Source organism: Acanthochromis polyacanthus, chromosome 17 (assembly GCF_021347895.1).
Source record: "Acanthochromis polyacanthus isolate Apoly-LR-REF ecotype Palm Island chromosome 17, KAUST_Apoly_ChrSc, whole genome shotgun sequence".
Classification (NCBI taxonomy): Eukaryota; Metazoa; Chordata; class Actinopteri; family Pomacentridae; genus Acanthochromis; species Acanthochromis polyacanthus.
In genome coordinates this window covers 11,623,917-11,650,824 of record NC_067129.1, presented here as the reverse complement: position 1 = coordinate 11,650,824, position 26,908 = coordinate 11,623,917, and the positions used below count along the sequence as shown (strand labels likewise).

Sequence of the window (26,908 nt, the reverse complement as noted above, 5' to 3'; positions counted from 1 at the left end):
CCAGCTCTCCTTATCATTTACTTTCCCAAATCTTTTTTCATATTTATGCTCTGTCCTTAATCCATCCACAGCCAGGAGCGGCTTGCATTCATTTCAAACGTCTAGTGCTGGCCGTTCGATGCTTCTAAAGGAGATTTGCAAAGCTTCGCACTTTCTTCTATGTAGTGATTTGATCTATGCAGTCTGGACTTTGCTTCCACTCAGCTCTGCAGTGGTAGAATCATTTTCTTGTGGGATTTCTGAGCGGCTTCCAAACGTTTCCTCGCAGAGCTGATGCACATCTCCTCAGGCCTCTCTTTTTTTCTCACTAAAGTGCTGCTTTTCACCCCTCTCTGTACTGCATCTTACTTGCTCTCCTTGGACCTTATTTCCTCCCACACAGTCACAAATAAAACCATTTTTCTTCTTGTAAGTCTCAGCACCACCATTTTTTTCTGTCGGTTCCTGAGATTTACAGGTATTGACAGTTGCTAGTGTTGTTCCGTCTTGAAGTTGCTCTGGACAGCGTGCCTGCAAAAAGCCAGAGCGTTGAAATGAAACTGATATTCGCCTCGTCAATAACTCAGCCTGAGTGAATTTTATGACACCCTATAAAACGCACATAGACACCCTCTTAGAGTCTATGCTCTTCACAAGGTTCGCCATCACCTTTTCTCATTGTTTCTCACATCGTTACTCCTCATCCATCAGCCTCTCTGCTGTCATCTGAATGCAGCCTTCACACTCACCCATACAAACTCATTAAGTATTCACTATCCTCACTCGAAACCTTTCAAGTAGAACCCACAGACGTCTACGTATGTCTGTGTCTGCAAAAGAGGTAGATATTATTTACAGGGAAAAGAGAAATATGTCGAAGCAAAGACTGGATTTTTGGATGGAATAAACGCACACCTGCCTTTTTGAGTTTAGTTCTTGTATTTTTCATAGAGAAAATCCCCCATCTCTGTGTTCAGTTTATACCTTTAGCTCTTTTCTTTTCTCTAAATTGGCTCTACTCGTCCATCACCACTACAATCACTGAGTATCTGCAGGTAACCCACACGCTCCTTCACCTTTCCCCTGCCCCTCACTGAATTCATTGTCTCTCAGCACCTTTCTCTCTGAGCCTTCCCTTCATTTTATCCACTCCACCCCACGTCTGCCTCCCTCTAAACGGTTCTTCACTCATTACCTGGGACCCTGCACCCCAAGCCCAGCCACACGTTGTCATGGAGACAACTCCCCATGCTTCAGCAGGCCTGAATGATATGGTGGAGGACGGCGATGTGGAGCTGCAGTGATTGCATTTTTTAGTGTGTGTGTGTGTGTGTGTGTGTGTGTGTGTGTGTGTGTGTGTGTGTGTGTGTGTGTGTGTGTGTGTGTGTGTGTGTGTGTGTGTGTACATTTTAGACATTGGCACACACAGGTTAGTTTGGATTTTCTAAGAATTTTGGGTATATCCTCATATGTAGTATAATATATATACACATTGCATGACAAGGTGACTGCTACAGCGGTTAATCAGCTTGCCTGTATGTCAGCTGCAACTTAATGGTCCTGCCCCTCCGACAGAAAATGGGCTTGTTCTTGTTTGTCCCGCCTTTAAATTGCTGCCATCGTTAATGAGTGAAGCCTTTTTTTTACACAAACACTTGAAAATAATATAGCTACATTTCTTGTGCAATTCAATCATTATGGGAAAGCAATCACATTTATCACAAGATTAGATAGTCCATCATGAGGAACACCGGTGTAGGAACTACCCCAAGGCTTCCTGTGTAGAAAAGATTCAATTAACTTATCGCCATTTGTCATGTGAACACAGTCATTAGCAATAGGTCAGGTCAAATCTCCTCTGATTTAATACTCATCCGTCTCATTATTAGGGATAGATGTGTCCTTGCTAGATTTAAGAACTGGTACATGGCTAATTAATGACGCGCGCCACGTGATATGATGGGATACTTCCACGTCATATGTCATTATGTGCGTTTTTCCTAGAAAACATATGTTGAATTCTTTATGTTTGTATTGTCTTTCATCCCTGCAGTCCAGTCTGGGCAGCGGCCTGCAGCAGCAGTGCGAGGGTCAGCTCCCCTCGGGTCTCCTCGCCGTGTTGCACCCCTGAGGCTGCAGCAAGAACAGCAGGAGAACCTGCAGCGAGAGAAGGAGGAGGCTCAACAGAAAGAGAGAGAAAGGCAAGCAGAGGAGAGAAAAAAGGAAGAGCAAAGGGAGGAGGTGAGTTACTGAGGAAATCTGCAGGCAGCACGACTTGGAGTTTGCTCTCTTCTATTCTATTGTATTTGATTCTTTGTCACTTAGGTTCAGAGGCTGCAGGGACGCTGTGAACAGCAGGAGAGGCAGCTGAAATCTCTACGAGATGAACTCAGGAAGACTTCTCTGGGTTTAGAAGCCTTCATCATTACCACTCAGCATTATTGCCTCAAGGTAGTGAACTGGAATGTTACAGTAGATAAACCATAATAACCCCACAGAACCTGCATAACAACAGTGCTAACCTGATCGACAGCACCTGCTCTGCATAGAATGCATTTGGTCTAAAATGGCCACATACTCCTGCTTGGACAGTACACACCATCATCACCATCATCATCATCATCTCCGTTTCTTCCACAGTGCAACCTCTGAATAACAGGAGATCATTTAAAGGTTCACATGTGATCCTGTATAGATTGACAGCATAGTGTCTCAACCTTTTCATTTTCTCCAAGGCGGGATGGTGTGACACACACACAGTGCACACACAGGCCACTTACAGTATTTACCACCTGGAGGTGAGATTCACAGCATGGTCAATGAGCAGCACGGTGAGCAAGATGGTGACTGTAGAGAGGGTCTACCAGAGTTCAGTGTGTCACCGAGCTGGTTTCATCCAGCTGATGGTATCTGATGGAAAGATTTAGCCTCGACGGTGCTACAGCTGTAATACGGCTGCCAGACTATCGAGGGACTGTCTGACTTGTTTATGGTCATTGTCTGAGTGCTGCTAGCACTGGCCCACAGTGCAGATATAGAATCCAGGAATGATGCAAGAGTTGGCTTGACTGAGTAGGTTTGAGCTCCCTCTGCTGGCATCAGTCATTCAACAACATACAGAATACAACTGCATGTATGTTCTTTGTGCTGGGCATGTTTATTCTTATCAGTAAGCGACATCTACATTTGCTCAAGCAACTCTGGGAGTTTACATTCCAGGATTTTCTGGTTTACTGTCTGCCGTGTTGACAGATAAGCATGAATTCCGATCATAAAGCATGACGAAAACCAAAAAAGCTGATTTTGTTTTTCCAAATGCTGTTTCTATGGTCTGATTTTAGCACATGGCTTCATCAGTTTTCCACATCAACCTCAGCTGTAGCTTAAACAAGCTCTTATAAAAACAAGAAGTTTTACCAAACTTGGACCGCCCGGTGAGGTGATCTGTATGTCATGGACATGAGCCAGTGACATCGGACACCACATTTACAAAGATGACCCCTGTGACCTTGAAAATTGGGTCAAGGTCACCAAATGCGAACTTGACCTGTATCTTATTATGGTACACCTGTGTACCAAATATGGTGAGGCTACATCAATATTTTATCGAGTTATCGCACGGAAACCAAATTGTTACAGACAAACAAGCAAGCAAGACCATGCAGCTCAAAACAATACCTTCCGGAAAACGAGGTTTTTCCGGGCGGTAAAAAAGATAAACTTGATAAGCGTTAAAGTCAGCACATTAATATAGCGATGAGTCGGGTGCCCTAACATAACCTCATAAAGCCTCTAGCATTGCTCTGGGTTGTTTATCCGGCAGTTACCACATATTTAACAACTGTGTCACCTTGAATTGTTTAAATGATACTTGGATCCTGCACTGTATCAAAATGTCGTTCATTTCCAATTTTCAGAATAAAACTAAAGAAGAAAATCAAAGACAGCTGTACTTGGAAATGCAAAAGATCAGAGATGAAATGGGTGAGTGGTAATAAAAATTTGATCAAGCAAATGAAATACATAAACAATCAAATAAAACATATCACACTGGACTTTAACTCCACTTACTCTGACCAATCATTATATCACTGTAATCATTAACCCTGACTCTGTTGTGTGCACATGTCTTATTGAGGCATCCAGTATATTTCAACTCAAAAAATGTGTAAAGCTGAAGCAGCTCAATACAATTTAGCAGCTATTTATTAGTTTTATTTGATTTTTATGTAATTTTCATATTATTATTAATCAGTTTATTTAAAAAGGGACCATATACAATATTAATCATAAATGTTGCCATTTAAAGCAGAGTGAGCTTTAAGCTAATTTCCATCTGCAGTCCCTTGGCATCACAATATTAAAATGTCACAAAAAAGCTGGACTGATCAGTAAAACAAAAAATTACACACACTCTTAAAAGCACACACAGATACATACAGTAACATGTAAAGGTTTCTTCAGTGAAAACCTGCTTATTTTTTAATTTAGTGGGTTTTTGTTGCTGTTGTTCATTTGAAACACATTCAACTTGAAGTAAATGCTGTCATTGACTCCCAAATAGAAATGCAGATTTTAAATGATCTACAGGGCACAAACTTTGAATTGTTTGCATTGTCTAACAAGATAATATCAAATGATGCAATCTACTTCATACACAGCATCTAATTCAGTGCGCTGGGAGAGACTCCAGCGGGAAAAAACAGCACTGGAGGTGGCTTTTGAGCGAGAACTACAAGAGCTCCAGCTGCAGCAGGAGGCTGAGCTGGCTGCTGTGGAGGAAGGACTTCGGAAGTGTCACTCGGCAGAGACAGAGCACCTAAAGGCAGAGCACCAGTCAGAGATGGAGGAGCTGAGGACTCACCAGCAGGAGCAGGTGAGAGGAAGGCATCATGGGATGAGATCTGATATCTCATATGTAATGAGATCTGCTGTAAGTCAGCTTTACTGTGTATACAAATGTGTTAGGTAGAGGAGATGACAGTTGGCCACCAGGCAGCCATTCAGGAGCTCAGAGACATGCATAACATCACCATGGCAACACTGCATGAGGAGCACGCCCGCACAATGAGAGGTATAATTTTAGGCCTCATTTAGAAAGCACAATATGATGCAGGCAAAGCATCAATTTTCCTTTTGGTATGGTGTTTCTTAGATCTGAGGAAAGCTCACGAGCAACAGAAGATGCTTCTAGAGGAGGACTTTGAGAAACTCAGACTTTCTCTACAGGTATGATTGGATAAAAAAGATACTTGTTTTTGTTTTGTTTTTTTTTGGTTTACACATAGAAATGATGCAGAATATGATTTTACTTTTCTCTGTGTGTCCCTGTTCAGGATCAAGTGGATACTCTTACATTTCAAAACCAGAGTCTGAGGGACAAAGCCAAACGCTTTGAGGAGGCTTTGAGGAGGAGTACGGATGAACAGATAGTTGTGAGTGTAAATAAATCTAATGAACAGCCAAAATGGGAACGAGAGCTGCAATTCTGAGAATATGAGTGGCATCATTCTAAATCACAGCTATTATTCTCGGTCGTTCTTGTCTTGCTATTGTCTTTTTGTTGCACATGTAGGATGCTTTAGCTCCATACCAACACATTGAGCAAGATCTGAAGAGCTTGAAAGAAGTTGTGGAAATGAAGAACCAGCAGATCCACCAGCAAGAGAAGAAGATCTCAGACCTGGAGAAAGTGGTAGGCTCAAATAAGCCATCATAACACCACCTACTTCACACAAATACACACATGCAGCCTGGTCTGGGAACACGTGTTTGGTCAGTGTGTCTGGTGAATGAAAGATTGCGCTGTGGTTGTATTGTGCTTTTGAGCAGGCCCAAAAGAATGTGTTCCTCGAGGAGAAGGTCCAGGTTCTGCAGCAGCAGAATGAAGATCTGAAGGCTCGTATTGAAATGAACCTGGCCTTGTCCAGGTAAGACACATCCGGTCATCATCTGTGTCAGTAATGTGTCATTTACAGTCTATCACACACATCATACTTGTAGCTCATGTGGTACACACTGTAGGTAGAGTTTCAGATTTTCAAATTTTTATCCTCATAGTAGACATGTATTTTTAGCTAAAAATTCTGAACAGTTTAGCACAGCATGTAACACTATGCATCGTTTACTTTGTGCAGACTTTACCTTCCTCTGTGCTGTTCCCCTTGCAGGCAGCTGTCAGAGGATAACGCCAACCTCCAGGAGTCTGTGGAGAAGGAGAGCACTGAGAAGAAGCGACTGAGTAGGAACAACGAGGAGCTGCTGTGGCGTCTCCAGACCAGCCCGCTGATGTCCCCCACCTCCTCCCCACTGCACCGCTCCTTCTCCACCTCCCCCGTCCCCTCATCCCCGCTATTCTTCTCCTCACCTGTTGCAGGGTGTGACTCCCCCAGTCACTGCCACGGCTGTTCCCAGCAGGCCCAGTACTCCTCTCCCTCCCACAGAGCTGCTACTAATCAAAATCTCTCCCCAGGACCGGCCACACCTGCTCACAGGGCAGCGATTAATCAGAATTTCTCCTCCAACCCAGCCACACCTACTCACAGGGCAGCTGTGAATCAGAATTTCTCCTCCAACCCAGCCACACCGACACACAGGGCACCGGCCAGTCGCTGTAACTCAAATTCTTGTCTTAGCTCTTTACAGAGATAAGCTCTTTCCTTATCTGACTAATTTCCCCTTTTCCTTACATTTTTCTCTCTCCACCTCCCCTTTTTGATGACGAAATCAGAAGATTTGTGTAACTGGACACACAGTAAAGTCTGCATCAAAGCAATGCGGTTACACAATGTTGAACTCCCCAACCATCATGTTAAACACAACTTGATGCAGAGAAAACAATAACATAACAGGCATATTAGGGCACTTCAAAAAGTTCAGGCCTCACCGGGAAAATGTCACAGGAGAAAGATTGTTCCGTAGTCTCCATTAACTTCAATGCACTTTGAACGCCAAAGTTCAAGCTTCACCATCCCTTCACGGAAGAAGGTCACATCTTGAGCCTTCAGATATTCCTCAACAGCATGCATGACATCTTCATCAGTCTGAAAATGGTGAACCACACGAGTTGGATTTTAGTTTAGGGGAAAGATAGAAGACAGATGGGTCATGTCTTGTGAAAGACCACATTTCGAAGTCACATTTGGCTGTTTCTGCCACCTGTGCTGTGTGGATGAATGCATTGTCCTGGAGCAACAGCACACCAGCTTTCCTCTTCCTTTTTCTTTGATTGCTTCAAACATTGAAGTTTTTGTGAACAGTGATATAAGGCAATATAGTATACAGTTATGCCCCAAAATGGGAGTTAGCTCCTTTTTTCTTGGTGAGGCTGACAACTTTTTTGAAATATGCTCAGACACATTGTAATGTGAAAATACATAACAGATGACTGAAGCTCAGCTCTTTGTCCCCAGTCCACACTTGTATTAATATAGAGTCTTGAAATGTAGAGTGTATATACTGTATGATAGTGGCACAGACAGTGTTGAAAGGTTAAACCTCCCTTTGCATGGGTAGTCACGAGTCCTGCACAGTATGACAGTACAGATGGAAAGTAGCACACTCTGATCACCAGAATACTCTGGCATGTGAAAAACACAGTCATGTCCTTAGCAGAATAAGCTATGTTTTCTCATTGGGATTAGTTTCATATACTCAATTCTGTTTAAATGAATGGATTGCAATTCTGGATTATGAACTGGATCAGCTTTCAACTGAATATCTTTTTGTTTCGTTTTGCTTTTCATCCGGAAAAATCCCAAGCAAAGCGCCTTATACTCGGTCCTGCCACCTCACCAGCAGAGAACGACCAACGTTTTATTTTTTAAGGACTTTGGATAAAGAATTGGTTTGTTAGTAAAAGTATTAGTCAAATGTTTTCTAATTAGTTCAGTGCTGATAGTTTTACTTGTGTGGGAAAGCCCTCCTTGGAACCCCAGCCATTTAACCTGCAAAATACAAAGACCTTGATGTTCAAAGTGTTTTTTTAAATAAAAGAAACCTTGCCAGGTCTTCCGACAGTGTCTCACCACATGAGCTACTTTTCACTTTTGGGATCCCTCAGGTCAACTTGCAAAAACTATGTCTGCCATTTTGTATTTACCTCAGTGGGAATGTGCAGCCTGTTGTGTTCCATAGCTCAACAGCAAACAACAACAAAATCACACAGCTACCAGGGACTTCAAAGCTAAGGGGGAAACCTAGCACAGGAATCACTGTTCTAAATGTTGTGAATTTCTTTATGATGTGATGTTTCTATCTAAGTTATTTGTCACATGTGTTTTGCTACTTAAGCAAGCATGTACTGTGAAAGTCTTCCAGTTTTATCGTGAAACTTTATTATTGCTGTGATCTATTTATTAAGCTTGAGGTGTGGAGGAAGTAAATGATGTTTGTAACTTTGAAAAATAACACTTATGGGACACAAGTGGAATTGTGATGTGATGTGCCCAAGGAGAACGCAGATAAGCTGCAGATTATTTGACTTGCCGTCCTCACACATACAGTTGTATGCAAAACATCTAACACCCCTGGGCAAACTGCATCTTTTATTGATGTTAGAAGATGTAAAAACGACCCTTCGAGCAAATATCAGGCTGTCTTCAAATGGTAAGAAACTCTTAGTTGCAAAGGTTTAGTTGTAAAATCTCATTAGGTCTTAATTGGCTCATTAGGATTCATAAGATGAGCCGAGAATGAAAGCAGTTTACACATGGATGTACAGATTTTTGCATACACCTGTACATAGATGGTGTTCAGGGGACTGTCTTATGATATATGTGTCTATAAGCTATGTAGGTTTAAAAAAAAAACAGGTTAATCCTCTGTTTACCTCTTTGTGATGTATTAGATTAGTGTAGACCTTTCTGAACCTGTGTTAACCTCTTCATAACCTCCTCTGATGATTCTGGTTTATTTATGTGAATAACACTTTTCTAATTCCTTCATCATTACGTTCTAAACTTTGCAAACTGCGCTGAATTGTCAGTGCTCACAAATATATCCTTCAGGGAATTGTTTTCTAAATTTAGATTAGAAATTCTTTCAATTTTCTTTTGTATAGCTTCTCAGCAGAACATTATACACTCTCAAGATATTTCCCGAGATACTTTTTCCACATATATAAGATACACTAGAGAAACCAGCCAGTGGTTTATAAAAATGAGAATTATTTTATTGCGTACAATATGTTATAGCTGCCTCCTGTACTGTACTCTACTGACTAACTTACCCTCAGGGTCTTAATCTTTCATCCGGCTTTGAGCAAGTCACCGCTGAAAACTACAGTTATACACGGTGTAATCTCAGTGATTTACTGACACATAAACCAAGCTACAGCTATTCAGACTATTAAAATGAGCCGCTGTAAATAGAGAAGACCAGAGAGAAAGGATGAGAGTAAGTCTGTGTTACATTGCAAATGGGAGCACGAGTTAGGGGTAGCAAACTAGTGTAATATTGTTAATAGTTAAATAGATGCATGGGGGGGGCGGGCTGGTGGGGCAAGCTGGGGGGTGGGGGTGGGGGTGGGGGGGTCATTATTGAGGTCTGGCACAGATTTTAGAAATTTCTTACAATGCCCATTGCTACATCTTCTGTTCATTTCCCGATGAAAATGTAATCTTTTTACCAGCATATAAAGGATGTTGTTTCTGAGTTACCAGTTTTTCAGACTTTTCAGTAGATCTGTAATTGCTATACCAGCACTTTTGACGGTCTTGAAAAAAGTTTTTAAAAAAAAGAAGTGATTGTTTTGATGGATTTTTGAGATTTTTTTTTGTATGATGTGAACACAGGGTTAAATGCTCTTAAACAAAAGAATGTCAGGTGCAGCATAGGATTTGAGAAATGCATCTCAATTGTCACTGATTTTGTACCTACGCCAATGATTTTGAGAATGTCTTTGCATAACGATCAATTGTAAGAATATACCAGTCAGAAAGTCACTGTGTTTTCAGATGTTTAGGATTACATGACCCGTGTCATTAAATGATTCTTTAGGGTCCCTCCTAAAGGTCGCTACAGCTGCAAAAAAAACCACAGTCTAAGGATGCAACAAAAGTATTGTTTACAAATGACCGCGTAAAGTTACCAATCTTCAACTTAAATGAATATTTCACGCTTGAATGGACTATGATTTCTAAACGATGAACTGGTATTGTAATGACCCTTCAATGTGTCCTGTGGACATCTGTGTCTCACTATGTGCTGAATGTCAAAAATGTAATGACTGCATTTTATACAAGTGATTCCTTTGAGTTTGTTTAATATAGAAAGACCTCTTGCCTGACCGCAATGTAGCAGCTATTTAATATGTAGCACTTGGTCGAGCCTCCCCACAAAATAAAACATGGGTAATGTATTTCATTCATTAGGGAGTAAAATATCCATGTTGATTTTTAAATGCTATTGTAGCAAATGTTTCCATGGCTTGTCAACTTTCAGCATTACAATTTCAATTTGTGGAGGTAAGCTATACAATTACTCCTTTCTGATTTTGGTCCAGAGACAAAGTTTCCTGAATTTTGTTTGTTCTGGCACTGATTGTACGTTTGAATGTAAATACATTTACAACATGAGTTGTGTCTTAGTGCACCAACAGAGTAATAGAAGCATGTTTTTTTCTGTCTTCGCTGTTTCTTGCTCTCCCTTTTCTCTTCTTTTACCTCTCTGCATTCGTGATGGTCAAGATGTAACTGTAGCGTAGGAGACCTAGAAGACGAGGAACGAAATAGTTCATCAATGTAATGTACACACAGTATGTTGATGCTCTTATTTGTACTTTTTCGGGAGAACACAGTATTAAAATATTTAAGAAAACCTAAGAAAGTCTTCATGTTTTATTTAAGGATGATTCTTGCATTCCAATTAAGTGTATTAAAATCCATGACAATAATTAGTAAGTCTCCACTGATCCCTTTGCCACTTGCTGCAGCTTGAGCACACCAGCTCACCTACAACTCTGCTCAAGCAGTAAAATAAAACTACAGTGCGCAATGACAAGTTATTATATTGTAGTAATTCAGCCATACATGTTCAACCCAGAAATTGATTCAAAAGAAGAATAATGATATGAAAAAGCCCACCCTGCAAATTACGTTAACATTTTGACATGCCAACAAGGTAAAAAAAAAAAAAAAAAAATTATATATATGTATATATATATATATATATATATATATATATATATATATATATACATAAATACTTTTTGGGGGAAATGGTCTTTAATCACAGGCTTGCATAGTCAGGACAGGCTGTGAGTAAAAGTTTCACTGTATTTAAACAGTGTTAACAGGTTTAAAGTTTGCTGATATTGACATTTTGGTCATTACATTTTCTTTGTTCAGTCTGCTGTCTTTCTTTCTTACATTAGAACAACACTCAGCTTTAAGATGCTACAAAAAATCATTCCAGAAAGTACTATTTGCGTAAATTTTATTGTTTTCAGTTCCATATATTTCCTTAAATTTCTTCTTTTTGTGTATAAACACTGAGTCATGCTTTTGTTACTGGGTATTCTTGTTTCCAAATGTGACCTGAAGCCCAGCTGTAACTTGTTTCAAAGTTAGGAGGAAGGAAAAAAAGACCAATCTGCAAAATGACTGAAATGGACTTTATTTAAAATACATGGGGATAATAGGAATTCGTGAACCAAGAGGCAACAAAGCATCTGCAAGTTGTATTACAAAGAATAAAACTAAAGATTTTCAATATTTTACAATAATGTATCAAAACACCCAGCTGGTCAATATTGCACTGTACAACATTATGAACGATATACAATTTATTTTCAAATTTTAAAACAGTTTCATTTATACATACCAACTACTCTGGATCTGAATCACCAATGGGTAGTGGGACTGGCTTGACTATATAAACCAAAAAGCTGTCTTTTGCAATCACACGTAGAGCCATGCAGTGTCTGCATTATTTGCACCCTAAAAACAGGCACAGTCAGAAATATATCCCAATGCCATTCGATTCATGTTTTACGATAATCAGTACACAGAGCTAGCGCTGAGCCTGACACCTCACTTCCGCATGAAGTGAGACATCACGTCCATGGGCAGAGGGAAGATGATGGTGGAGTTCTTCTCTGACGCGATGGTGTTGAGGGTCTGCAGGTAACGGAGCTGCAGGGCTGATGGAGACTCAGCAATCACGAGGGACGCCTCCTTCAGGGCACGTGATGCATTCATCTCACCCTCTGCTGCAATCACCTATGGATGCAGAAAGAAAAATATAAGGATCGCCTAAATATAACTTCTGCAAGTTATCTTTTAATACTTATTCAGTACTTGAATGTACACATTGTGTTTATGAAATTCATGCTTGTATAATACTGTATGGATCTGTTATGTTACATGTCCTGACCTTAGCTCTGGCCTCTCGCGCAGCCTCTGCTTCAGCAGCCATGGCTCTCTGCAGCTGATGTGGCAGCTTCACGTCTTTAATCTCCACGCGCTCCACTTTGATGCCCCAGTGGTCTGTGGCTTCATCCAGGTTACTCTGGAAAAGACAGGAAGAGAAGGAGCTCATACCTGTAGCTCTAAGTGTAATATGTATGAATTACATAGGGGCTGAAGAAAAATAGTGACATTATAGCATGGCAAACATATAGGAAATGCAGACATATAGCTGTCGTTTAGAGATGAAGAACCAGGTAACCAAACCAACCAGATGTAGCCTACTGTGTCGCTTTTATTTATTGGCACAAGAGAGTCTCAATCCCACTGGTGTAGAATAGGTCTCTTTGTTAAAAAATGAATCACACTATCCGGTCAAAAGCAATTAGCTAAAAAGGGAATTCTAGCTTCTCAAAAAAATCTCTTGAGACCAACATCACAGCTTTCTAACAGCTTCACACGTCAAATCCACTTTACCATAGCAAGGCACTGAAATTTATTTTGGGTTTGATTTCTGCTTGTGTATTTAGATGTGTGATATGTGCTAGTTTCAAAGGCTTGCTGACTTTAAATGGGCTTCAGATTGTGTACCTGCATGCTATGAGCAATGCCCTCACGGTCAGACAGAAGCTCAGCAAGGTTCTTAGTTCCCAGGACATTTCGGAGGGTGGTTTGTGCCAGCAGACGGGTGGAAAAGTCAGCATTAGACACGTTGGCCACCGACGCGATGGGGTCACTGACCCGGAAGTACACCACACCGTCCACACTAACTGTCACTGAATCCTTGGTCAGGATCTAGAGTGGAAACACATATGTCAGCCCATGTGTGTGTCCACAGATTTTTAACTGAAATGTTTTTTTAAGGCTGAAAAGGAGCATTTCTCTACCTCTTGCGGTGGGATATCAAAAGAAACTGTTCGCAGATCCACTTTCACAAAGGAATCAGTGCACGGCAAAATGAAGAAGACTCCTATGGACAAAGAAGAAACATATTTTGTTTTTTAATGTTGAATTAACAGCTGGTCCACATTTGTTTTTAAAGTTTGGATTGTTCCTACCTGGTCCTTTAGGCTTCCTGTCTTTTATGCGGCCCACTCTGAAGATGACAGCACGCTCGTACTCCTGAACTATCTGCAGTACCACAAAGACAGTCAGTTCACATTCACATTAGCAGTAAAGGAAATAGTGGTTTCTGCTCTTCAGCCCACTGTGAGGCTTCCTGAGCTGACTTACCCTGAAACAAAACCAGATTGTCAGGGGGAAGAGGAGAAAAGTGAACAAGCCAGAGAGTATGACAATGGTCCAACCAACGCATCCTAATGCCCCCGTTCGATCGGCTAAAAAGAAAGACAAAACAGTGGTGTGTTTGTTATATTGTCAACCACATAACCACATGTGAAATGGAGAAGAATAACTAAAATCTGATTCCTTTGGTCATATCGAGTAGAAATATGAAAATCAGCCATAAAGTTTCAGGCATAGACCTTTTAGAAACTAGTTTGAAATTATTTTGGAGTCAAACACACAACACAAAAGAGGCACAGCAGCTAATTTTCAATGCCACAGGTGTAATTAATATTGTCCTTCCGATCATAATGGACACTGATAAAAGCACAAGCAGTTTTACGCACAGATCAGCTTTCTGTTTACGCACAGAAACTCTCCTGTATACAGTGCAAACAGAGAAATGTTTTCTCGTACAATATGATCTTGCAGTTTTTCTTTGCTAATAAATAAGGGCATTCAAATGAGGGAGAGTCTGCGTGTCGTATTCATCCACCAGCTTCCATGACTCTACCCCTGCTTGTTTTACAATAAATCCATCATACAGTGACATATGACTTCCTTGTTTTCACTTGAGCAGGATGCAGAATTATACAGTGAGGGGACTGAAACTATATTTTGATGTAAAGCCTCAATTTCATGGTTTTTATATTTCTTCTGCTGTCATTTCCTTTGCGTTGGGAAGAGTAAAAAAAACCCCATCTTATTCTGTCTTTCTAGGTCAAACCACAGGAAATTTGTTCAACAACAGGAAACAGCCTTCTGTTTTTGACCTTCATGTTTTATAGAATAGAGCTTTATCAGCTATCTTTGTTACATAAGCAAGCCCAACAGGTTGGTGATAACCCAAGACCTAAAGAAAGATCTCTGATATAAAAAGAATCCCGTATCAACAACCACATTTGGATACATTTACATACACCTGAGCCGAAGTCTAACTGTGTCACAAGACAGCTCTCCCTTCTCACCGACCTAACAGAGCACGGACACACAAACACTCTCAGTCACATGCTTTTGGGACCATTTATCTCTATGACGATGGAGTTACACTATGCCCTTACCACTAGGGCTGCTTTCCACCTTCATAAGTAAGCGCCGATCTATAAAAAAATACATAAAGCACTCATGCTAACAAAACAATCTAATAGCAGTGTACATTTAACATGGAGCTCATGGTTCAGGAAATAGTAAACAACACCTTTGTTGATCTTAGATTTTTAACCAAGTCTGTTTTAGTGATATTTCCAAAGCAACCAGTTATGTAACATTAAAACTCGGTAAAAAAAAATAAAATAAAATAAATAAATAAACTGAGGTTCACTTACAAATGAGGTTGTCATTGCTCCTTCCTCTTCTCTTCTGACTTTCCATTTGGTTCTCCATTTCCATTAACTGCTGAAAACTGGTAGGAAGTGTGTTGAGTCAGTTAGCTGAAGTGCAACTAATCAAGAGGAGGTGATCCAGCCTTTTAAAGTGGCCATGCTGCAATAAAATGTAGCTCAAGGTGAAGGTGTGGCTCTGACTCTGGGTTGATCATCTACAAAGTGTAATTGTCGTGATGATGGTCAATGGATAATCTCAGAGGTTTTGCAATGCCATGTTTTAGGTGTGAAGCACAGGGAAACAAAATCTTTCTTAGCTTCCAATAAATTAAAGAAGTAACTGCAATACTGAAAATATACATGAAGAGTCAATTTGCAAAAACAGATAACTCCGTCTTGATGAATTTTCAGAAAACTTTTTTTTATTATTGTTTACTTGAGATAATATCAATCAAACTGAAGATGAATGGATTTGACTCAGTAGAAAAATACATGACAAAATAAATTATTAGTGTTATTATTATCTCAAGTAAACAATACAAAAAAAGTTTTCTAAAAACTTATAAAATGGAGTTATCTGTTTTCGCAAATAAACTCTTCACATAGCATAGTGAAGGATAATATTGAATACATTCCATTGTCCATTTGGGACTTGGCATATTGAGTCTGTCCAGTCCCAATTCAGTTAAACATCTTAAAATATTTTCTGATGTTTCGCTCCTGTAGAACTGCTGCTAACTCTTTTATTCCAGTCCCTACTATTAAAAAGGAGCTACTCATGGAGAATCAGAAATGCTTTGCACTAGCCCTTTAAGAAAACGCAAAGCATGAAAGAGACGTTACATAAAAGAAGAAGTAGGGAAATGCCCCCATTTTAGACATACTCATGTTGATGGAGTGAACAAAAGGTTGAATAAACTGTATACACCTATGTATGTAAATGGGGAAATAATTCTATCTGCAATGTACTTGCTGTAAATGTAAATGTAAATTCATCAGTTTAAGCATTTCTTATACTGTAGGATCAAAATATCCAAATTATCCGGTGAAGAAAAAGAAAAATTTTTACAAAAAGCAAAACCATGTAAAATCAGATGATGATGAAATGTGGCATGACATTAAATTGATATTTTAGTTACTTTTTTTTTTTCATGTAAAATGCTCAAAGATTGCAGGTTTGGTTTTGCCATTGCATGAATGGAAAATTTCTGAAAATGGAAAATGTGACAACTAGATTTTGAAGGGTCATTACTCACTGGCACATGACTGAGCACTTGTGTGTTGAGCCATAATATGGATGACTTGATAAGCATTGTATGAAGTGCTAAGTGGACTGTAAAGACGCTGTAAAAGTGTTCACACTGAGGGTTGGACAAATTTTCTCATCATTGTGTCTCTTTGGCCATAAACCATTGTTTTAATAATTATAACACCACCACTACTAATAATATGCGTTTTTAAATCACACGGTGGTGTCCATATGGACGTCAACTTGCCCCAACAATTCGCTCCTTTTATAACAAAGTACTTGTTTTTTTAAGACTATCTGTTCTGTAATCTTTGCATACATATTTTTTCCATTTAAAAGCAACATTTGACCATGAGATCTGTACATCTAGCTGCGTTTGTAATTCTGTAATATTAAAGTTAGTTTCCATGAAATGAATCCATCCAAAAAAACTCTCAGCTCCAGTAATTTTATTTAGGGAGTGCCCGATAGCCATGGCATCACATAGACTACAGATACAGTAACAGCTACAGCAACCAGCAGCAAACTGTCAAATTAATAAAAGAAAAGAAAAAACAGGAGCAAGTACAAAAATGGCAAAACAAAAACAACACAATGTAACAAACTAAATGTCTATTATCTTCCCCCTGACAATCTGGTTTAGTTTCAGGGTAAGTCAGCTCAGGAAGCCTCACAGTGGGCTGAAGAGCAGAAACCACTATTTCCTTTACTGCAAATGTGAATGTGAACTGACTGTCTGTTATTCTCAAATAATAAAGTATCTGTTTGCGAGTTAACCTCTGTAGGACAGATTACTACAGAGATGTACAACAAATGAAGAAGCACAGTTTCACTCAGTATGTGAAGAATAATGTAAAAATAGTCATATATCATAAGTCCACAAACGAATCCAACAAAGCTTCATGTAGTCGGAAAACATCTGTGCACAGTATGTCTCGTCAAATGCTGCAGTCACAGTACGAGCTGTGTCACGTTTGTCCAAAGATCTTTGTAAACATAAAAAAGGTGAATCACAGTTAATTGCTGACAGCGACAACTATAAAAAAAAAAAAAAAAACACGAGTAGAGCTGCCAAATGCAAGTTTTGTGTACAACACTCTCACCCTTGACATGGGTGATAAAAATATTTACGGTAAGCCGACTTCAAAATGTGACCCCATACAATGTAAGCCAGTGAAGAAAGTTCACATCAAAATGCTTAGATTCAGGTCAACCAGTTCATGACATTTCCTTTCCTCTGAGATCGGACATGAAATACTACATCGGGACACTGTCAATTCATTCCAAGATTTCATGTAAACTCGTTAAATTTTCTATAATTCATTGATTAAAAACAGGCAAGTCGGGCTAACAAAACAAGTCACAGTCTACATGTGGAACCTAACAACGCTGACAACTGATACAGTATATACAACTGTCCTCTATGAATAATATTACAAATATGCCTTCACCCCCACAAACACCTTTGCTTGTTTCGACAGTAGTGTTTTTTGTATTATGAAATTAATCTTGCTGTAACATACATAGTAATGAAACTCTCCAATACGTTGTCCTGTGCTCCTCAGGGTGCAAGGCCAAAAATAAAAAGCCTCTCCAGCCGAGGCATACAGTAGGTCAGAATGAACCGCAGAGATGAACATGTAAGTCTGCTTCATGATTACGAGTGAGCAGCAGGTTTCACTGCCAACCCAACTCTCTGTGCAGGCCTGGCTGGAGGGGGAAGGGGTTTCCTGGACCTGGAGGATAGTTGGTGAAACTGTTGGGTTGAGGAGGAAAGCTCTCCAAAGCAGATGTAGGATGAGCCTGCAATGAGAAACAAACATTTGTGTAGCGGCCTGGCTTTCACAAGCTACGCCATTCAAATAGTGTGACCAAAGAACAGTGTGTGTGTGTGTGTGTGTGTGTGTGTGTGTGTGTGTGTGTGTGTGTGTGTGTGTGTGTGTGTGTGTGTGTGTGTGTGTGTGTGTGTGTGTGTGTGTGTGTGTGTGTGTGTGTGTCTACCTGCAGCAGGGCAGATTGCATGGTTGGGTTGTGGAGGCCACCGAGGGCTGCGGGGGAGGCAGAGGGAGAGAAACCTGGTACTCCAGGGAAAGACAGCAAGCCTGGGAAGCCGCTACTTCCTGGAGGTTGAAGTCCACTGCTCAACCTGGAACACGCACAACAACCACCGTCGGATAAAGAAACTCTTAACGAGTACTAGTTTTGTTACTCCTTGTGGAAACAGTACAACCCTACACACATTCATGTTCCCTCTAATAAATAGCGTGATGATAAATTGATATCACGCATATATCTGTCGATTTAATTGTAACAGTCAGCAGATTGGCTAATAAAATAACATGTTATACCTGCTTTTGTTTTTTTTATCTGTACAAAGCCTGCGGTATATCTGAGCATGTTATACCTGGTTTTTTTTTTTGTTTTTTTATCTGTACAAAGCCTGCGGTATAGCTGAGCAGTAGAGCCATTGGAGACTCTAGAAAGTTAATCTTACATGCATGGTGTCAGCATACATTATAATTTACCAATATTTGTGTTTATATTGAATGAGAATATCGGCGTTAATAGTATATCACGGCAATTCAAAAATATTTCATCTTAACCCATAAGAACCCACGGTGACACCAGTGTAACAAGCACTTGGAGTGCCCCAGTCTCTTCCTTGTAAAGCTTTATGTCTGACCTTAACCCCTTAAGTCCTTTAAGGAAAAATGGGTCTGGGTTCTTATGGGTTAATATGTAATTTATTTTTTCTTTATTCATATTAAACTATACTATGTTGTTTGCCAACTTGCTGGCCGCTTCAATAGCTGTTACAATAAAGAACACCACCTGGCCCTAGAGTGCATGAAATGTCAACAAAGGTGAGGCTTATGCTTGTGGCACTTTATTTCTGACAAGACAATAGAACCAACTCTGACTTGCAGTAATTACCCCGTACAGATGGTAAAGCTCTCTTTGAGATGACATAAGCCAAAGTCTGTGGCTGACACAAGATTTGATAAGACAACAAGTGGACTTTGAACTTTCTAGGTCCTGTATCACATAAAACCGAGAATGGAAAAATTGATTGACATGATTTATGATGCCCCTCTTTACAAGCAAGTGGAAATCCTCCTCATATGCTCCATTTTATGTAGTGAAAACTTTGACCACTGTCTTTTGTACTCAGGTATTACCATGAGAGAGACAATATAAGACGACTGTACCAGCTGGCACGATTGGGATTCAAAGCATTACGAGATCATCCTTACGGTCTTCTCAGATTATGACACAGGTTATCTCTACTGATCAGTAAAAATGCAAAGTTAACATACCCAGGCTGGAAATTGGAGCTGAAGGCAGATGCAAAACCTGGTAAAACTGGTGATGATGATGGAACCCCAACAGCTGCTGCTGCCGCTGCTGCCTGCAGCGGTGCCACTGATGCCACTGAAGATGGAGTGGCCCCTGGTAGTCCCATGAATGAAGGTAGAACAGGACTCCCAGCACCATGCCCCCCTGACACACCCAGTCCAGGGAAGGCAGTGGGGTTAGGCCCAGGCGGTAGGCCTGGGAATATAGAGGGGGCAGAAGTGAGGCCTAGACCAAAAGGAGAGGCTGCACTTTGGGCAGCACTGGGAGCCAAGCCTGGGTAGATGGACGTTGATGGGTGGTTGGAAATGCTGGAAGTTGGAGGTAGTGTGGGCATGGATGAAGGGATGGTGGAAGGAGGAAGAGAGGGAAAAGGCGACAGGCCAGGATAATGAGAGGGTGCTGGGCTAGAAGACAGTGCTTGGAGGCCGGTGATAGCAACAGGACTAGGGAGAGAGACTTGAGGAGAACCTGATGGATGTGATAGACCCAAGGAACGAGCCAGGGTGGCCTGTGCAGAACCTGGTGCCACCAGTGAGCTAACCGATGGCGTGCCAGAGCGAGAGGTTCCCTTAAAAGCAGAGGGCACAGGGCTGTTACTGCCACTGCCACCCCCCGCATGTCTGTTTAGAGCTCCAGCCATCACAGCCTGAGCTTGTGCAAGATGAATGGGGGAAGGTTTGGGACTGGGGCCTGGGGTGGAACAGCTCGGAATTACTGGAGTGGAAGATCCAGGAGTGAGAGATGATGGTCCAGAGGGTGTGTAACTTCGGATCACTGACCCAGGCAGGTTACCTGTTTGTGGGTGAATGCCAGGGAACGTGGGTCCTGAATGGTGGTCATTGGACTGGGAATAAACCTTTGACTGAGTAGAGCCAACGGAGTTCGTCTGAGACAGGGAGTCTGGGCCGCTGCGGGAGGTGGCAGGGGTGCCTGGTCGAGAAACACCATGGAAAGGAGAAGAGAAGGGCCCACTGCCTGGGACTGGAGTTCCACAAGGGGTGCCTGATGGGGTGTGGGCTTTAATGACAGATGAAGGTGTAGCATGGCCACTGGGGGTCTGTGGTCCTGCTTTGATTACCGATGGGGAGGGAGCAGGGGAAGGAGAGGGGGCATTGGGGTTGTGAGAGGGCACCATTCCGGGGAAAACTGGCGTGATAGGGGTTGTGGGAGGTGGCTGAGCAGGAGAAGCCTGGGGTGGGACAGGGGTAGAAGGTGTGGAGCCATGAGGAATGAGGAGGGGGCCGCTGTTGACTCCAGGTGTGGTGTTTTGCGGATTGCCTGGTTTGGTATAACCTGGAAATTAAAGGAGATCAGAGTTGGCAAAAAGGTAATCCATAATGACAACTACTATTATCTGACATGATGTCAGAATTAAGTATTAAAACTAACTGCATTTCAACAAAACATAAAATGATATTAAATGACAGTTTTTTTGCATATTTCTCATCAGTAATGTGATTGACAAAAACAGATTTCATATCAGGACATAGGCAGAACAGGTTAAAGCCCACAAATGATTGTAAAAGAGCCAATCCACTCACATAGATAAAAGAAGAGAAGAAACAGCAAGAAGAAATAGCCAAAGAGTGTCCCTACGTGCAACTTATTACATGGAAATTCAAAAGAATTTTCAACATTAAAATATGTCTTCTTCTTACCTTTGGGGAAATGATAACCCAACTCATTAGATTTGGCAACTTCAGATTAACTTTAAACACATCTTAAAACATTCCCATCTGGACATCTGGCTTTGGACTTTTGTCAATTTAATAAAACTAGAGTCATTTAAAAAGAAATCTCCCCAAAGGCCATAAAAGATGTATTTCAATTGTGAAAACTGATAAGACACTTTGCTGAAAAAATAAGTTATCCCAAGCGATGCATGTTAAATGCCAGCACAAAGCATGATTCCAGAAAGAAAAAAGATTGCTGACATTAGTGTGAAAGTATTCCTGTCCAGGCAACCCAAACTCTATCCTCACAAATCACCAAAAACATACTTCTACACCGACTGACCAGAAAACAGAAATACCTGCAAGATGCACAGTAGTAATCGACCCCGAATTGTTTTTAGTGAGACTACTGTTGTACTTATTTGTGTGTTGACTCCTTTCCATGGTAGACTTTTAGGTTGTCATTCGTGGTGGTGTGCTATGACACTGCGTTATGTTCCATTTATTCCACCACACAGAAATAATGCTTTATAATAAAACGGCCTCAAAAAAAGCACTCTAAATTAAAGGTCCAGATTAAATCAAGTGATTGTATCTTTCTGGTCACTCGGTGTACACCAACAGAAGTAAAAAGCGCATTCTTCACCTGCTAAAGACGTTAAACTGGAGAGCACAGGTAAAGCAACATGCTGGCAAGTTAGGCAGCAAGCTTCAAGAAGTGTCTATTGGCTCTCGCACGCACTCGCATCCATCGAATCATACCTGCTACTTTGTGGGTGGAGTTGTAGGGGGGAGGGGGCACGCTGGCTGTTATAACCCCTCCCACAGAAACAAGGCCTGCGTTGTTGTACGCACCTGAGTAGCAGTTGCACATATTAACAGTGTCCACCACGCATTCATGCACACACACACGCACACGCACACATGTAAAAGAATCGCAACGCACCCCACTACTAACTGTACCTCAACCAGTCCCAGAAGGCAACAATAAAACATACCTGACAATGTATGTGTACACTGCTCAAAGCAGCATTACTGATTCCTCACTCGTCATTTAAATCAGGTTGTATACAGCGTCTGAATACTGTACAGCTCAGGTAAAGGTAAGGTGGGGTGTTACTTACTTGGTGCGATGGTGGCATGGGGTCGGCATGGTGGTATAGGGTAAGGAACAGGTCGATGAGGGTTGTAGGATGAAGGAAACTAAAAAAAAAAAAAAGAATAAGAGATGACGTTACTGAATCACCCGCTGATGTCGAGTCAGACTCTGTAAAGCAAACAAAGCAGGGATAAAAGGCAACTAACACACTGACTGGAAGACAAGGAGATGAAAAATTGAAAAATAACTGCTTTGTCAGCCAACCAGTGGAGCGCTTTAATGCAGCAGATGGTGCAGCGGTTTTGTTTAGGATGTTTCATAATCTCATCAGTCACCAGAACATTATATTGAAGTAGCTGTAGGGCCGTGTGCAGCGTCCGTGTGTTTTTACTCATGTGTTTGTTCTGTACGCGTTTCTATTGTTCTGCTAAGTCCTGTCAACTGAGCAGTCTCACCTATCATTAGCTTATATAACGATGCATGACAGCTTCATGGAGTGTAAGTAATGCAATTAGCCATGCGAGGCCTCCTAACTCTGCCATTAGTGTTCTCCGGGGCATCCCAGCTCTTTCACAGTACATCTCGGGGTGTGATTTTAGCGCTTACAGGTTTGAATGGTCCTATAATCCGGGAAGCAATTCCTTTCCCCTCCATATTGTTAGAGGGGTCCTCTTTCTTCTCGGCTTCTTTTTTCACCGGAGGGATACCCTGTAATCAAAAATAAGTCATTGTGAGCAGAAAAACATTCCACTATAAACCTTTAGCCACAGTGTATTACAACTAAAATTACAAGACAAATTACTCAAAATCACTATTAAAGAGCGAGTCAAGCATTTAATATTCTTTAGTAATTCAAGTTCAACAAGATTAGTTTTTATTTGAGCTAATTAGCAAAGCTTTTTTCCCCAAACTGATGTTTGCATACTTCATATCTGTATCAATTTGAACGTGTTAGCTGAACATCTTAAAGAGTTACAGCAACTTCCAGAAAGCAAGTGTTTGTAAATTAATGGATAAAAGCGCTCCTATATCTAACTAGGTCATCTAGTCCATATGGGGTAGCGTTTACAAGAACATGACCTTACACCTTGGTTAAAGGGGAACTTCGTTTTTTTTTTCAACCTGGGGTCTGTTTTCATGTCATTTCATATATGTGAATGATGGAGAAATGAATGTTCGACATAGCTCCAGTATTTAGCCAGGCAGGCAGCTTAGCAGCTCAGCTAGCAAAAAGTATGGAACAACTTGCCCCCCCCCCCCACCCCCCCGTCAAAGTCCGCCCCAACATGCTTTTTTCCCCACACTGACTGGCTCGGATAGTCTCAATGAGTGTCCCACAACATACTAGAGATGAGAAGTGAACGAAAACCTCCACATTCCCTGGCGATCGCTATTTGTTGTGGTCTGTATCCAAATCTCAGGACGCTAGAAAGCAAATCTCGTTCCGAAATCGCGCGATAGCTCGCACCAAAACACCGGTTTTCGGCTATCGCACGATTTCGGAACGAGATTTGCTTTCTAGCGTCCCAAGATTTGGATAAAGACCACAACAAATAGCGATCACCAAGTAATGTGGAGGTTTTCGTTCACTTCTCACCTCTAGTATGTTGTGGGACACTCGTTGAGACTATCCGAGCCAGTCAGTGTGGGGAAAAAAGCATGTTAGGGCGGACTTTGACATGGGGGGGGGGCAAGTTGCCCCATACTTTTCGCTAGCTGAGCTGCTAAGCTGCCTGCCTGGCTAAATACTGGAGCTATGTCGAAAATTCATTTCTCCATCACTCACATGTATGAAATGACATGAAAACAGACCCCAGGTTGAAAAAAAACGAAGTTCCCCTTTAAATAAAACTTTTAAATAAAGTAAAATTGAATCTCTATTCACAAAAAACCTATGAAGGTGAAACAGGTTAAATCACAAGGACCTACAGAACCAAAGACATAATACAATCTCTGTCTTCATTCTATTATTAGGTGGTAGTGATCTGAAAAAAAAAAAATTGTATCTGAGGACTCTGATGCCTTCAGGAATGCTCGGCGTAGTTTTGCGCATACTTACAGGGAATGTGCCAGTGACCAAGCTGGGTCTGCCTTTAGGGTATGGATTTCCTGGTATCATTCCACAGGAGGAGATCATAGCTACTGGAGCTTTGCAGCCAACCTTACACACCTAATGCAACACAAATATTATTGCATGTAATAGCAATAAACTGTTAAAAATAAAAGGAACAAAGACAACGCATTTACACATGCACCTGCTAGTTAAGATGTGTAACTAGTTTGTATCATTACATTTTTAATTGTATTAATTGCATGCCTTGTTCATCTCACAAGTTTGTCTTTCAGGGCTTCGTGAAAAGCTCTTTTAATACCTAGACATACGATTAGCAAATAAACTATCCTATCTAGAGCACAGACACCACCGTGAAGATGAATTCTTAAAGGTGTACCTACCTGTTCCAGTATCCTACGAGCACGCTTCTTCTCAGACAAGTGTATGCGAAACAGATCCTCCACAGGACGATAATTTTGAGCATCTGAAATATTTCTGTATGCAAACAGAGAACGATATTACAATTTTCCGTTTGCTGTTTAAGATATAACAATACAAAATTTTGACCAAGTGTGTTGAAAAAATACAGTTAGCGCTTCTTTGAAATTTTACTCACAAAGCTATCAGTTCCAGAACAATCAGCCTGTCCTTTGAGAAGGTGAAACAGTTCAGGATATTTGCGACTTTGGTTGTTGGGATTGCAACCATTTTCTAAAGGGAGCAGAGGGGAAAACATTTTTAGCTAACACTTTTAAAAAAAAGACCAGTTTTGGGGCCTAAATTACTCAAATTAGTTGTTACTTACATGCTGCAGAGCTTTAACTGCTTTGATCTGAGGCTCTGCCCATGAGAAGTACTTCAGTATTTCCATCACCTGCAGATGTTCAGGACATTGTTACAGCTTACAGTAACACAATAGCTACAGTGTCTGAGTACAGAAGTAGCAGAGGAGAACTATGAAATTTTGATAACATCCTCTATTATTAAAAGATACTCTGTAATAGGGATGTGCGCGACTAGTCGTTTAATGGCTTAATCGCCTACTCATTTATTAAACGTTTAGTATTTTACTAGTCGCTTAAACGCTAGTGAAATTTTTAGGAGCAAGGCTGAAGGGCATCCAGGTGTGAGGAGGCTTGTGGGTTTTCAGAGGCAAATCTCTTCACATCTTTACATTTTTTATTTTCCACCTCCAAATTAATAATAACCGGAGAACATAATAAAGATGGATTTTCAGTATATGGGACCTTTACATCCAACAAAGTTTTTTTTTTAAAATAATTATATTTGTTTGCATGTGCAAAATCTGTGTTAGCCATAATAGCTAACACAGTTTACTTTACAGTTCAAAATTAATAAACATACCCCAATGCAGCACTGGTTATGAGGTAAGTTACAAAGGAATCATTTTACCAGGTCCACCATGAAGCATGATTTTTGTTTTTACTTTTTCATGTCACTCAGGAGCTTTATGACAACCATAAAGAGATATACACTGCGTAACAGCGTTGCTGTTGGGCCACTTACCTGCTCACTGGAGAAATATCCATGCACCTGCTCTATGGCTCTGATCCGCTGATCGGTCAGGACGCACTAAAACACATAACAAAGAGTCAACAAAGCTTGAAGCTGCAACGATTTTAAATATTGAGTCGGGCAAAAATGTTTCTACAAGACGACATCTACCTTTCTTATCTCATCCAAGACAATGTCAAATGATTTCTTATCCATGTTTGTTGACTTAAACAAACGCTTTGCCAGTGAACAATTACTACACCACGCAATTGGTAAATACACAGTTTATATTACAACAGATGAGGTCATTAAAATAAAATGCATCCGGATGACTTTGAATCTAAATAATCGACTGACCCCGATTTCTGATTTAAATACCTAATTCATCAAAAACACGTTTATTTAATGCAATAATCATTTGCAATAAATTATTTAAAAACCGCATGGTGATTACAATCGTTGCACACGCCGTAACTTTTCCGCCCGTGAACAATGACTTCCAAACAAGAGAAGCTGTCTGCAGAGCAGAACCTGTCTACACCAGATTTATCCGCAGCTAACAACAAGCTAGCTAGCAGGAGCTACCTCAATTCCGAGCACAGCGCAACAAAAACAAAACTAGAAAAGACGAAACCGATATTTGTACTTCGGTTCAATAAAGCTTAATTTAAATCACTTGTTAGTGATACTAGAGTAGAGACAGAAACATATAAAATTAAGGAAAATCCTAACACAACGCGTTAGGAAAGACACTAGCTTCTGACAGCTGGCGCTAACAACGTCACTCCTTAAGGACCCCTCTGAGGCAGCGGGTCAGAAAACACATCTTGTACCAAGAGCTGTAAAAAATGACAAAGTTACATATAGTTCAGTCACTATCATCAATTAAAATAATTAATTTATAAGCATAACAATGGCTAATTTATTCGTGTTTAGCTTGTATAACATTTTATAATATTCATTTTGTAAT

The 26,908-nt window shown here is 40.7% G+C and overlaps 3 protein-coding genes across 10 annotated transcripts in view; 1 reads left to right on the top strand and 2 right to left on the bottom strand.

Moving 5' to 3' along the window:
• Positions 1–9,062, top strand: part of mtus2a (microtubule associated tumor suppressor candidate 2a) — a 53,049-nt gene extending 43,987 nt beyond the window's left edge. For 4 of the 5 annotated variants that reach the window (XM_022209414.2, XM_022209397.2, XM_051937777.1 and 1 more), the window contains 10 exons: positions 2,033–2,220; positions 2,305–2,430; positions 3,897–3,963; positions 4,641–4,855; positions 4,948–5,053; positions 5,135–5,208; positions 5,316–5,414; positions 5,555–5,674; positions 5,809–5,909; positions 6,150–9,062. In XM_022209414.2, the coding sequence (XP_022065106.1) occupies positions 2,033–2,220; positions 2,305–2,430; positions 3,897–3,963; positions 4,641–4,855; positions 4,948–5,053; positions 5,135–5,208; positions 5,316–5,414; positions 5,555–5,674; positions 5,809–5,909; positions 6,150–6,630 (1,577 nt within the window). In that variant the 3' untranslated portion in view covers positions 6,631–9,062. The remainder of the gene's footprint in view (positions 1–2,032; positions 2,221–2,304; positions 2,431–3,896; positions 3,964–4,640; positions 4,856–4,947; positions 5,054–5,134; positions 5,209–5,315; positions 5,415–5,554; positions 5,675–5,808; positions 5,910–6,149) is intronic. The other variant, XM_022209430.2, reaches the window with a different exon arrangement.
• A 2,517-nt stretch (positions 9,063–11,579) lies between these two features.
• stoml3b (stomatin (EPB72)-like 3b) lies at positions 11,580–15,311 on the bottom strand. The gene is made up of 7 exons (XM_022209442.2): positions 14,996–15,311; positions 13,620–13,723; positions 13,445–13,517; positions 13,274–13,356; positions 12,978–13,181; positions 12,355–12,489; positions 11,580–12,200 (listed from the first exon to the last, which is right to left on the bottom strand). The coding sequence occupies exons 1-7, from the start codon at positions 15,057–15,059 to the stop codon at positions 12,012–12,014; spliced, it is 852 nt and encodes a 283-aa protein (XP_022065134.2). The 5' UTR covers positions 15,060–15,311; the 3' UTR covers positions 11,580–12,011.
• A 1,364-nt stretch (positions 15,312–16,675) lies between these two features.
• On the bottom strand, positions 16,676–26,746 carry proser1 (proline and serine rich 1). Of its 4 annotated transcripts, XM_022209452.2 has the most exons (12): positions 26,110–26,742; positions 25,951–26,016; positions 25,229–25,297; positions 25,040–25,134; positions 24,825–24,918; positions 24,430–24,540; positions 22,977–23,078; positions 22,396–22,474; positions 22,034–22,126; positions 19,559–20,891; positions 18,243–18,387; positions 16,676–18,044 (listed from the first exon to the last, which is right to left on the bottom strand). In XM_022209452.2, exons 1-12 carry the CDS (start codon positions 26,152–26,154, stop codon positions 17,919–17,921), a joined length of 2,358 nt encoding a protein of 785 aa, XP_022065144.1. In that variant the 5' UTR covers positions 26,155–26,742; the 3' UTR covers positions 16,676–17,918. The 4 variants fall into 4 exon arrangements, with proteins under 4 accessions (XP_022065144.1, XP_022065152.1, XP_051793334.1 ...); XM_022209460.2 differs by lacking the exon at positions 22,034–22,126; XM_051937374.1 differs by lacking the exons at positions 16,676–18,044; positions 18,243–18,387 and having other exon boundaries at positions 20,770–22,126; positions 26,110–26,746.
• Positions 26,747–26,908: the final 162 nt, after the last annotated feature.